Source organism: Notothenia rossii (assembly GCF_949606895.1).
Source record: "Notothenia rossii genome assembly, chromosome: 1".
Lineage (NCBI taxonomy): Eukaryota > Metazoa > Chordata > Actinopteri > Perciformes > Nototheniidae > Notothenia > Notothenia rossii.
The window spans coordinates 60,009,992-60,023,682 of record NC_136912.1 but is presented as its reverse complement, the minus strand read 5'-3'; the positions used below and the strand labels follow the sequence as shown (position 1 = coordinate 60,023,682).

The following is a 13,691-nucleotide window of genomic DNA, read 5'->3' as shown; positions in this document are numbered from 1 at the left end:
TGTGATGAAATATTGCTATGGCTATGGCTCAGAAAAAATAGAGGGTTCGTCAACCTATCAGATTGTTGGTGGTTCTATACCTATTCAGTAAATATGTTGATGACCTTGAGCAAGATACTGAACCCTAAATTGGCATGGCCAAGTGTGTGTGTTTGTGTGTGAGTGTGGGAGTGTGCGAGTGTGCGAGCGAGTGCGTGCGTGCGTGCGTGCGTGCGTGCGTGTCGACTGACCAGAGCCTTCTCCTCTAGCGTCTTCAGTTCTTTGAGCAGATATTCAACTCTGGCCACGCAATCCCCAATATCTGATAGGCCGGTTAGACTGTCCATCAAACTGTCTAGAGACACTTTAACCTGGAAAATCAAAGAGGGGACAGAAACAGAGACAGGGAAAATAATTGTGAAAATAATTACGTTACTCACAATATTTATTTTTGCAATATCAAGACTAATCATCAATTGATATCCAATGTTCTAAAGACATTTTACAGCAAGACAACACAGAACTCTTCAGAACTTGAGGTCTCTGGCAAGTAATGAAACTGAGTCAATGTATTTACTATGTCCAAACTAGACCCGGCAGTACAGCGCTTTTTCTGAAGTATGGTTTTCAAAATATGACTGTACAGCTGAATTATTTTGAAGCTGTAGGAAGAGTTGAAACCGGCAAGATCCAAAGATTTCAAGCCAAAGGCAGCCAGGCGGAGAGGCAGCAGATCTACAGATATACCTCTCTGAAGTCCTGTTCAAAGTGGCGGAGCTGCAGGCACTGCTCCAGTTTCAGATGGTGTTTACACCAGAACTGTTCAAAGGCATTCTCCGTCTCATCCAGCTGGGCTAGGAGTCTGAAACATCCAACAGGACCATGATTAGAAACACATTGAGAGGTATTCAATTATTATAGTACTGCATTACCATGATAAAGACTGATATGAATTTTTAAAGGTGGGAAAAAGCGTTGTCACCTTTCCACAGTGGTTTGGTTCTCCACCTCGTCTGGGTTCAGTTGGTGGTTCTCTGACTTGGCCGCCTGCTCCTTGATACACCCTAACAAGGTGGTGCCCTGCTTCAAAGCTAACTTCAGTTCATCCTGATTTAGAAACGTAGAAACAAAATAAACAACATTAAAATCATCTGTTAAATAGCAGGAATTGGAAAACATTCTGGTGCAAATTCAGACAGACATACAATAATTGCATTACATTACATTGCATTTAGCTGACGCTTTTATCCAAAGCGACTTACAATAAGTACACTCGACCAGGAAGATACAACCTTGAAGAAAACAGAATCATATACTGTAAGTACATCAGGTTTCATAGAGCCAAATATTTCAAGTGCTACTCAACTGGCTTTAGATAAGCCAGCCCTTTATTAATATATAAGTGCTCTGTTTGCAGTTCTTTGTTAGTAATGCTATTTCTCGAAGTGGAGTCGAAAGAGAATAATAATAATAATAAACACTAATAATTTAATGTTGAAGAGAATAGGTCAATTTGCGCTGTGCTGATGTGCAAAATGCAATAGTTAGAAACCGTGATCGGCAAATTGGTTCCATTAACCAAAAACAAACTATCTTGTCTGTGCTAACCTCCCCAAAACGTTTAACTACCCTACTAATGAAAATCTTTCCTCTTCCTATCCATTTGACATAAACTAACTAAGCAACAACCAACAGTAGCTAATACATGACTCAGACGTAGTAAAAAGGCTACTTTATGGTATGACCAGCCAGTCATTTTACTCTCAATCCCATTCAAACATTTAAGTGTTTGTTTATCTTGACTTTTTGTATGGTCAACACATCAACATATAGCACCTTGTTTCAAACTCATACAATGGCACACATTTGAAGCTGCATTTCCTCCCCAACAGACTGAAATACATGTATACATGTACTCTCCATGTTATTAGCTGCTGGTGTTTAAAAAGCACTTAATCACCTTGAGGTTGGTGTGTTTGTCTGTGTGTGCTGTGAGCAGGTCTTTGGTGCACAGGACGTCATTGGGCAGCTCCGTCTCTGCCAGAGCTGAACCGAACCTCTGCAACATCTGGGCTGTGGTTTTCACTGTCATGGCAAAGTTCTCGACGGCCTGGAGGAAGAAGGCACCATATGGAAATTGGAATTGGAATCACTAATATTAAAATGAACATAGTATTTGTTTATTTGTCCCTGAGGGGAAAATGGGTTGCAGCAAATCACTAGGCATTTCAGGTGGACAGTTTGTATTACTGTGTGTTAACTCACAGTGCGGTGGTGTATCCACTGACTGTGACAGTATTCCAGAGATCCTCCCAGCTCCCGCGTCAGCTGGCCCTTATCCACATAGCTGTGCAGGTCTGACAATGAGTTCAGCATCACGATCTGCAACACATTCAGAACATTACTTCAAGCGTTTGATCATGACCTACATTGTGTAACAGTGACAGTGATTGTGGTAGCACTAATGAGTTAATTGGCAAACCAGTCTCAATTACGGAGAAGTGGCTTGTCAGTCTTTGTAAGGGAAGTTTCCTGATTTACCATTCAACTTCAGTTTGATGTCATGAACACCAGAAGAGAAACACTAGGTATATCAACAGGACTTTGTCTGCCATGTCAAAATAATAATAACTAAAATACTGAGTTTCAAATTTGGGACATGGAGTTTGAAAGACATTTATCAGGCATGAAGACCCATGGGAGATGCATTGCGGAAATGTTAGGCTTCAATGTTTTTGGAGGCTCATACAAGGAACCAAAAGCCACATATCAAAGTCTCTGCTGCATTCATTTTGACCATTCCTTTAAATGTGTCTCTTGAGTCCTCTAAACAAATAGAAAATAAAATACTAAATTACTGGAGCACCCATTTAAATTCAACCCTAACCCTGCCTTAATAGCACTGAAAACACAGCTATTATGTACAGTTTGTATATCCTGTTCGTTACACAGTTCTCAGACATTTCTTTTTTCTGGATGTTGTTTTTATCCGAGTTTTGGTTCAATATATGCTCCTAGAACATTTGAAATCTACACAGGTTTAGTTATCATTTATGTTTCCCTTTTCTTTCTTATTTTTGCTATTTTTTTTAAACACATCCGGGTGTGAAGACGTGAAAGCAGGAGCATAAAAAGTGTTCTTCATCTTGCAGTGTGCGGCCAGAGGAGTGAAAACGAGATGTGGTTCATAGGGCGGTTGCTATCATAGAAGCCCAGCTGAGGTCATGGTGTCCTTTTCTTTCCCTTTTATATTTGTGGGTTTTAGAAATCACTGTGGTTTAGATTTGACATATTTTAGGCTCAGAAATGACTATATAAGAGCTTTAGCATTTCTCTCCCAACATTTAATTCATGGCAACGTGGAGATCTTGAAAAACTATTTACAATCAAATCGTCTTTTTCACATGCTAAGTATAGTATATCAGCAGGGTTGGGAGGGTTACTTTGTAAATGTAATTAGTTACTGAATACTGAATACATGGCTCTGAAAGTAATCCGAATACAGTTACAGTTACGTGTTCAGATTACTTTTAGAATACTTTTGGAGTACTTTCTTTTTCCATAACAGATGGGTATGTTTTGGTGAACAGGAGACACTTATGTTACTGTTTTAATGGCTTATCAAGAACTCAAACATAACATCTTGGTGTCATTCTGGACAGCTCCCTCTCATCTGCACCCCACATAAAAAACATCACCCAGACTGCATTCTTTGTCCTGTCTTAAACCTTTCCTTAGAATACGTTATGAATTGTAAGGTGTCCTTGGGTGCTTTGATAGGCGCCTCTAAATAGATTGAATTATTATTATTATTATTGTTATTAATATTATCTGAAACGAAGTAATAACTTTTAAAACTTTTTCCTTTTCCAGTCACTTGCCCCATGCAAGTCTCTGTCTGTCTGTCTGTCTGTCTGTCTCTGTCTCTGTCTCTCTCTCTCTCTCTCTCTCTCTCTCTCTCTCTCTCTCTCTCTCTCTCTCTCTCTCTCTCTCTCTCTCTCTCTCTCTCTCTCACAGACACGCTGCAGCGCCGTGCACACAGATCTGCCGGTAATGAATATTACATTTTGTGAGGAAACTTTTCCAACAATAATTCCAAAATGTATTCACTTCAGGTTTACGAAAGTAGCTATAATCAGATTACTCGTTTTTCAAATGTAACGCGAGCTGAATACAGTTACTTGATTTTTGTATTCTGATTAACGCCGTTACATGTATTCCGTTAAAACCCAACCCTGTATATCAGTTAATTTCATGCAACATTGATTTGTCATGCATTTATTTTGAAGTCTCTAAACACTCTGTTTAACAAAGAGAGAAGTAATTGTTTTCTAATGATAGCAGTTGATAGAGTCTAAGTTGTTGGTACTGAAGCATGCTTACCGGTACCTTCATTTTAAAGTCGTCTTTGTGCATCTTGAACCCAATATCTGATATGGCCCTCTGAAAGAACCTGGATGGCCTCAGCACCAACACCAGCTGCAGGTTTCCAGGAAACGCCACCTGGATAACACGACCACATGCACATTTACAATACATCCAATCCTTTGATACACATTAATTTAGTCATTTAATTCAACCAGGCTACACTAACTGGGAGGACATTCCTGGGACCAGAATGCGTGTATTTCTTGTATTTAACACTTTAAAGGGCCAAATTATTACAGCTGTTTATTCTGAGAAATCGGACTCAGTGACAGGTCAATGTAGCTCAACATGTCTGTAAGCTAATGCAGAACACACTGCTGACTCATACTGCTTGTAACATTTCATTAAAAAGACTTCCTGTGCGGCCTTGAAACTCAAGATTCATTTCCTTTTAAAATTGCTAATGCACGTATATTACCTCAGTGATCATCACAAGTAGAGTGAGAGGAGTGTCATATTATTAATATAATTACCGGTGTTCATTCATCTCCTTGAATGATTTCTCTCTGCTTGGTAAATGCTATTAACAACCACAAGTCCTTCTGTCCAAACCAACAATACATTCCTGAGACATATTCAGCTTATCATAGCACTCATTATAAACTAAACTAAAGCCCTATAAGAATCACGCGGAAAAAAGGAAACAACTCAATAACAATTCAAATGTAAACAGCAGCAGCTGCAGACAGACATGACAGGGATTCTCACAAAAAGCAGAAAAGATCTCACAATCCTCAAGTTTAAAAGTCACAGCTTGAGGATTCGCGTTAATTGTGTACTGGTCAAAATAGGCCCGATTGCACAAGAACCCCCTCACTCATCTGTGATGATTCACCTAAATTTGTTCTTGTGTTAGCGTATTCAACCCAACTGACCCACAAATGAAAATCACTTGTATAACTCCCCTTTAATACCAACGCCTTTAAACTTGACATTTACACTTGTCAGTGAAAAATAATAATATTAAGACTTCCGGCAGTTTCTACGTCTTTGTCAAGACTAGAGCTTTGAATTAGACACTTGAGCTTGCTTGTCTTTCTTAAGCTCTGAGGCTAAGAGAATATATTTTAAATTGCTTTTTTGTGTGTAAATAAATTGCAATCACTAATCTTTCTACGTAGCCCCTGCAATCCCCCTCAGTAGCCCTAGGGGTCCCTGTACCTCCGGTTGGGAACTTGAAAGGTATGTATGTATGAGACAAACATTTGTTTATGTATAGGTACAAATGTATGTATATGATGATTCGAATATGAATGTGTTGGAGAACTTACAGCGATCCTGGACAGAGAGGCCTTCACTGAGCTCCATTTGTCCTTCCGCCGGTCCATGACGATGATGAAGCCGATACTGGCAGCATCCAGGCTGGATACAGGAGGGAAACATGTAACTGGGCTGCTGCTTTGTGCATCGGTGTGTAAAGTACACTTTACTGCTTGCTGAATCTGACACAGTAGAACTAAGCTGACGCACAAACATCTTGCACATTAAATAAAAACAAACAATAGCTTCACTGCTATAGTTCCAGAAATATAGAGTATTTTTAAAAGATTTTACTGCAGTGAAAAAACACAGAATTGTTGAGGTCAGATAGATTTTCAATATATAAAAACTACACAATGCAAAAAGAGTGGGATGGTGTGGGGCCCAGCATCAGGTTGTTTTGGGACCATAATACTTCTTCATTACAATATGTCTTAGACTTTGCCCCTTTGTTCATATATCTGCTGCTCAAGGGTTTGTTTGACAGATAGCCAGAGAGATTCAGTAGAACATCCTGGTATTTGAGGCATCCTGCATTAGACATTGACTGATGACACATATTTATATAACTATGTATTGCGACCTTCGAAATCAGTGGGGTCCAAACTACGGCCCGGGGGCCAACTGTGGCACAAAGCAAATTCAAAAGGTGTAATGGAGAATTGCCAACACCTGAAATGTGTGCTTTTCTTATATTGTACTTCTTAAATATATATGTAAACATATATTACACAGCATTCATGTGTTAATAAGCCCAATTTTTCAATACATTCTGTGTTTTTTTTTTTCATGAAATCATTTTCTAACAAATCTTAGTTGATAAAAACAAAAAACAATAACCATTTGGATAACAAGCCTGAAATATACCCTTCCTATTTCCCATTATTATAAGCAATCTGAGGCTTCTGTTTTAAGGAATGAGCTGTTGACACTGTTTGCAAAAAAATAAGTTAAACCCTATTGAGAGCTGTGATGTAGGCTGTTTTTCTTAAAAAATATTAAATTATCTAGAATAATTAACTACATCTGACTGATTTTGTGAATCTAACTTATAAGGGAATAGACCTCACCTCTAGTGAGGGGCCCAACCCTTCGTATGTTTTTCTGTTTGTGGCTCTCAGTGAAAACAGTTTGGACCCCCCTGATTTAGAGAGTATGGTACTGTAGACTTGGTCTGAAACCATGTATTACCTTTCACAATAAAAGCTCCTATCATATGATATTTGGGAGTTAGTTTTGGGATTTCCCATAATATGTAAAGGCTTTTATAAAGATGTCTGTTTGAGAGTGTGCGTACCTGGGTATGCTGGTCAGGTAGGTAACGACATTGAGGAAGTCTTCCTCCGGCACCTCACTGAAGCTCGAGTACTCTGGGAAAATAATGATGGGGGCGCCATCTTTCCCTCGCCCTCCTGCAACAAAAACACAACACACAACATTTACTCTTATTATGTGATGGGTTTGACTATTGTGGAATTACCTTTATGTTTAGAATTGATAATGACGCCTTTAAACATCACACCACACCACATGGATGTTTTTATTGAATGTTACCACATTAGCTGCTCTCCCCAAAATAAGGAATCATTCACGATGAAACTGTATTTGAGTATACTGCATGTTATTACCAGTGGTGGTCGGCCCATAGGGGCGCTAGGGGCGCTGCCCCCCCTCTTCCCACATTCAAAATAAAAAAATATATATTTAAAAAATATATGTTTTATTTTTAATAAATAAGGTAAATATTATATAATTGGTATCAGTAAAATGTATAATCTACAATAATATCTCGTTTAAAATTGTGTTACGATGTCTAAAGTTACTGATAAATCACATGTTTCCTGCCTGGCCTTGCCCGTGTATCATTACCCTCTCTCATCTGGGCGCTATGCACAGTGCTCAGACGAGAGTGCAGCAAGTGCAGCAGAAGCCAACTGTTGTTATCTTTAAACTATGCCGCCGAAACATAATTTCAGCCTATCAGCGTCGTCAAATCTGATGGTCACAGGGCGCCTAGGTCAGCGCCCGGTGCAGTCTGTGAGTTGTTTGGACTCGTATCCAAGGAGACAAAACAGGAAGCTGTCATACACTCTGGAAGCTATCATTAGCAGCTAATATGAAAACTCAGTTTTTGACATAAAAATGGAATTATGGATGATCAATATTTTTTTCAAAGTGACAAACACATTAGATTAACCTATGGATTAACCTTCAGCAGCGTTTTTCTCGTTTTTGATCAGAATAACAGCTAAAGGTGAGCATATCTCCGTGTTTTGCTACCTAAAGCTACATTGTGTGATGTCTGTATTTGCTTCCCCTGTCGCGAGTTCTGATCGCTCAGTGATGATACTTATATTTATAGAATCTGTGGAATCTCAGCTTGTTAGCTAAGCTTGTTTAATTGTGCATATCCGATAAGTGTATCGATTGATTTATATCTAGATTGCGTTAGCATTTTTTCGCTCAAGGCTCATTTAGACGCTTCTTGTGAGACTTGTGTTTTGTTTCGGTAAACATGGTTCATATCATCAGTTAGCTGAGTTTCTTCCTGTTAAATGAGCAGGACACATGAATAGTTTATTACATTTTAAGAAGCCCTGAGACACAGTTTTGTGAGAAAAAAAAGGGGAGGAAAAAGCCCCTTAACAGGTTGAATGGGAATTAAATCATTTTAAGTAATTTTGAGTGTTCCCAAAGCCCCGGTGTTCTGCAGTTTGTGTGGGCCTACTGTACTGTTGCACAGTTTATACTGTAGAAACTATGTCCAGGACAAGGTGTTTGGAAGTTTTGGAAGATTCATAGCTGACCACACTGAAGATTATGGAGGTATTGATCAGTCTTCTCATATTTTTAAGCCTCAATTTGTCGGGTTTTTGGGTCTTTTCTAAAAAAAAAAATTCCGGGGGAGCATCCACCCGGACCCCTCTAGTATTGTTTGGTCACCATTTCCACAGCCCCACCTAAAACATTTTCCACCAGCCGCCACTGGTTACTACACGGATTCACCATTTATCAAGAACATCGATCTATCTGTGAATTGTATTTGGCATTATTTAATGTATCACATTTATTGACTCTGTAGCTTTTGAGCCCAGCTGAAATGAAACCAAACAGTTCTGCTCTTAGAGCCGTAAAAAGGAAACATTACGAACATTGAATTTGAAAAATAGTTTAATGAAATACCTTCAAAACCAAATGTACTCCTCTAACTCTCCTGCTTCTACAAAACAGTCACAAGGCGGCAACCTTGAGCTAAACATCCGGCTGCACCTCTCCAATACAATTTTCTGCAGACACTAATGCCTTGATGCTCTGTGTCTGCTGGGAAAATATATATATATTATAAACCACCTGCGATTAGTAAAGATATGCAAATATATTATTTTTAGCTTATTGGGCTGCCTCTGGGTTAACAATTAAAACAACATAGTGCAGGTTTGCTACATTTCTGTCCTTCCATGTATGAACTATGTACCTGTGTATAATTTCTAATTAAGACATCCTCAGTGTGAAGTAAATAGGAATCAATAGTGAGCATGGAATTGCTTTAAAAAAAAACTAAGATACAATGCTCTTAACTCACAAACCTTGAGGTCTGGGTGCAGAATCCTGAGTGTAGATTATGGAAAAATAAACATCTTAGAGTACTTTAACATTGCACTGACTTATTCATCTTACTGAGCTTTTTTTCTAGCAGTTCTCACAATTACTAAACCCAGGTAGGGTTTATTATAGGAAACCAGCACTATAAATTCATTCCAGCAGGGGGAGCCACATCTATCTGTGTACACACAATCTCATGATGTAGGATAGTCAAACATGAAAAACCATTGGTAAAAAACATTAAACAAATAATATTCTCTTCATGCTTTGGGGATAAGGTGTACTGTATCCAGTGCAGCTCCCTCTGTAGAAGCATTCTGTCTCTATAACCATCTTCACTGCCTCTGTAGTCTGTACCCATGTAGTGTGTAACACTGTTAATGTGCCCGGGCGGCCACTGAAAATGTATAAACCTAATTACAAGTGTAAAGTGCTTATGTTCTCAGATCCTGTTTTAATTATCTTTGTGACCATCTGCTGATTTGTAGAAAATTATTTATTTTTTCAGTTCTCCATTCATATAATTCATGTACAGAGGTTCCGTTTTTCTCGGAAACAACCAGAAATAAATGGTTTCGAGATTATAATACATTATAAATCTGATGGTTTAACGTTTAAGGTTTGATAAGGTTAGGGGCAGAATCACATGTTATACACCAAGTACGTTGTTGACCTTGCCAATGTAATCAATATGATAAGTATATATGTAGGGGAAAACTAAAACAATAGTTAAAAACAAGGATGAATGACTACTCTTTTTTACCAGTTCAGTTAACTACACTAAAGTGGCAAAGAAGCAGTGAAAATGCCACAAATGTTTCTTGTACTTTCTTGAGTATCCTATAAAGATACTTTGGCTCCCCCTGCTGGTATACATTTGTTCTGCTGGTTGCTGATTCCTATAGTAAAGGCCACCAGAGTTCATTGAGTTCAGTGTGGCAATATACAAAATTGCAGTCATTCTAGTTAACTTTTAGTAATACATTCTCCATTCTGCCGCTCTGTGTCTGCGCTAAGGTAATTTAACCTGCAGTAAATTCAGTATATACTATGCTATACAACCATTTCCCACCAATCTAAGAAAGAATGGTTCCTGTTCACATGTCCAAAAAACTGTATATAAGGAAAAAGGGCTAAAATATTCAACCCCTATCCTGCTGAGAAGACTACACCCACACATGTGGTCAAAGCCATAAACTCTGCTTGTGTTAAACGTAAGTGTCTCTGAAGGTAAGTCCTGCTGAGAAGGGGATTTCTGAAAACAGTAGTTATTTTTGATGTTGTAAAACGACCGAGAGAAGGAATGAGAAGCATCTTTGCAGAACCACAGCGGCTGCTGTGCCACATGCGGAAAGTCTGAGGGAACCAAGAGTGAATGCTGGGGAGACAGGAGCAATAACTTCCTCCAGCTGGACTGCAGTGAAAAGCTTCTGTTCCCAATGAAAAACAACCATGGGAAAACAAATGAAATTAGATTGTTCTTAAGTACCACATAGGTTTTTCTTTTGCAAATATATGTAGATATAATGCTCCAATATGTGGGATTAAACCAGTCTTTTGTCCTCTTCTATTCTCCTTCAGGAGTCAACCTAAGGGATTTATGTGTTCTTCCCCAAAAAACATTGTTACTTTGGTTTGATCGTCTTCCAATAATTTTAACTCAAGCAGCAGTTTAATACTTAAAGTCCTTATTTCTGTGACTTCTGTCAATTATACAATTCTTATCACAGGTTTAAAAGGAAATCTTTAGTTCCTGTAAGCTTGAAGTGACACTGGATTTGGCACTTTGAATACGAAGACATTGTTAATATTCAATAATATAAGAATTGGATAAGAGCTTGCTGACATTTTTGGAAAGAAACGGGCAGCTGTTGCTTAGATAGAGGTTTGTCTCCATGAACAGGTGGCACCTGGTGTAGCAGCCTCTGCCTCTGTATGAATGTGTGTGAATGGGTGAATACTGACTATGTGAAAACACTCTGTGTGGTAACAATCACTGTAAAAACTCTATATAAATACAGTCCATTTTCCATATGGATGAGGAGATATACTGTAAGACACAGAATGCTCCAAAACAACATAATTAGGGGATGATGACAGTGTTGGCTCCTAATGGTACATGCAAGGGAGAAACAGAGTCTATAGTAGCCTACAGTATAGACCTGGGGAGAAGAGGGTCTTTCTGATGTACAATACAGCATAGTAATAATATACAGTAGAGCCTTTGTGAAGCTGTGTAATACCATGCAGTAGAGACACATACATAGAGTGACTTCACTGTTAATCCCCTATATAGTAGGAGAAGATAGCAGGGAATGTGGTACCAAACATGTCTACAGTATGTGATGTGGCTGTTTTGATGTTAAGGGGCTACTTCACCAATTTTAAACCTAAAGGTCTGCTATCGTTAAATCCAATCTAGTATCCTGTGTTTCTGTCTTATAAAATAATGAAAGATAAGCAGGGCTTTCTCCTCCGGGGTTACGAAGGCATACGACCGACAACGTGTTTTTTTATTTACAGAAAGCCTAAAAAATACGTTGAAGAAAGGATTGAAAAGACAAAGCATTTAGCAGTTAGAGGTGCTAAGCTGGGATACATCCAGTGTAATATGAGCTACAACCCTGGAGTGAATGTCTGGTTATTGATGTTATAAAACATTTTCTCTCGAGTTGTGCAACTTCATGTAAGTGCAATGCTAAAATTAAGAGGCAGCTCAAACTGATTTCCACATGGACTTATTCATGCAAATATCTTTTGGCCAACTGGAAAGATATAACAATGTTTTCTGGTTTATTTGTGGCACACATTGAATCAGCACTGATGTCCATTGCATAAAATAATATTCATAGCAACACCATAACTGAATTGAAACAATATGTATTCACTTGCCATTCTATGCCAATTAATATTGAGAGTGAATTTTCCTTTTTATTTGTCGCTAACCAATTTCAACTGTTTAAATGAAGGTCATATCTACAGTAGCTACCCTCCTTGCCCACAGTTGCTCTGAAAATATTCTTAATGTAATGCTTTAGGCTAAGTAAGGAGCCCTCACAGTGTTTGGAATACAGTGGGGTCTTGTTCCGTACCTGAGAGTGAGGCAAACTGGCGGTGGAGCTGCTCTATGATGTCCACAGCCAGCAGCGGCCGGATCTCCTGCTGCATGATCTCATCTGGAACGAGAGATACATTCATCAGATAGAGCTAGAGACACTGTTCAACATCCATGGATTACAAACAGTCAGAGAAACACAGAGTGAGAGTTACAGCACAATGTAAAAGGAGGAACAGGGGGATAAATTCTTCAAATAATACAAAAAATATAGTCAGACAGACCTGCGTGACAGGTAAACATACAAAATGAACATCTTCACATCTGTCATCTTCTCATTGTTTTGTTGGGATATGTGCATTATTTAAAGAAACTCATAACTCAGAATATTGCATTTATATTTTTCTGTTCTCCTTTTCATCCTTTCATTTTAATTGTGGCAATATCAATGTTGCTCTGTTCTAGTATCACCGCAACTGCCATATTTAAACGTAGCACACATGTGGACCAGTCCCTAAACCATATCTGTTGTTACAACCTGTTTGGATTGCCTTTTTCTGTGTCATTAGAGTGGTGCAATATTGACATATTTCTATAGGCTGAAACAGAAGTTGGCATCGCAAAGGCACCTTCGGCTCCCCGTTGAATGCAAACGTTACAGATGGTAGTTTATTCACAAATAACCCTCTCTGTAAAATCCTAAATTGTAGGATAGTTTGGCCATTAAAACGCTTTTTGATTAGATTTCTAGCGAGAAATGTATATTGTACTTTTAGAATCCACGTCCAGTCGACATGTAGGATCTATAGTTTGATAGATATTACGAAGATGATTTGAGGTTTGCGGCAGCCTCCATGTAAAGTTACGGGTTGAAAACATTATTTCCGGTCTCAACGTTTTCATAATAAAACCAATGATCCAATGATTTAACAGATATCTGCAGTACTCATCAACTAAAAAACATCAGTTTATCCTTGTTAATTATAAAACATTTATTGGTTTAAATTGTGTACAATGCTTTTGTGTTTTTCCCATAGGTTTTTCTCTTTCGATTCTGAGAGACACCTTTCTTTTTTCAGAGGTTTTGATAGGCTAAAACATTGATTGTTTTAGCCGCAATGCATGTCGGGATATGGTGTTTTTGCGATATGAAATCGGTAAAACTTAAAAAAAAAAAATAATAATACTTTATTCCGAGTGTTCTTGCTTTTCTCTTTGGAAGTCATCACATAACGGCATTGTAATACATGGTTCGGTTGCATTAAATATTACATATCTGCCTTAGATATTTATTTATAGAGCCCTGATCAGAAAACCTTTCGACAAACTGTAAGAAATGCTGCCAAAACTGAATATGTGACGTGAA

General features: G+C 38.3%; 1 protein-coding gene across 1 annotated transcript in view; it reads right to left on the bottom strand.

The window, feature by feature from the left end:
• Positions 1-13,691, bottom strand: part of mcf2l2 (MCF.2 cell line derived transforming sequence-like 2) — a 153,961-nt gene that overhangs the window by 75,961 nt on the left and 64,309 nt on the right. The window contains exons 2-10 of the mRNA XM_079650069.1: positions 12,363-12,446; positions 6,965-7,079; positions 5,679-5,769; positions 4,369-4,482; positions 2,245-2,361; positions 1,940-2,089; positions 962-1,086; positions 727-841; positions 231-350 (exon numbers count right to left, since the gene is read on the bottom strand). Of these exons, the coding sequence (XP_079506195.1) occupies positions 231-350; positions 727-841; positions 962-1,086; positions 1,940-2,089; positions 2,245-2,361; positions 4,369-4,482; positions 5,679-5,769; positions 6,965-7,079; positions 12,363-12,446 (1,031 nt within the window). The remainder of the gene's footprint in view (positions 1-230; positions 351-726; positions 842-961; positions 1,087-1,939; positions 2,090-2,244; positions 2,362-4,368; positions 4,483-5,678; positions 5,770-6,964; positions 7,080-12,362; positions 12,447-13,691) is intronic.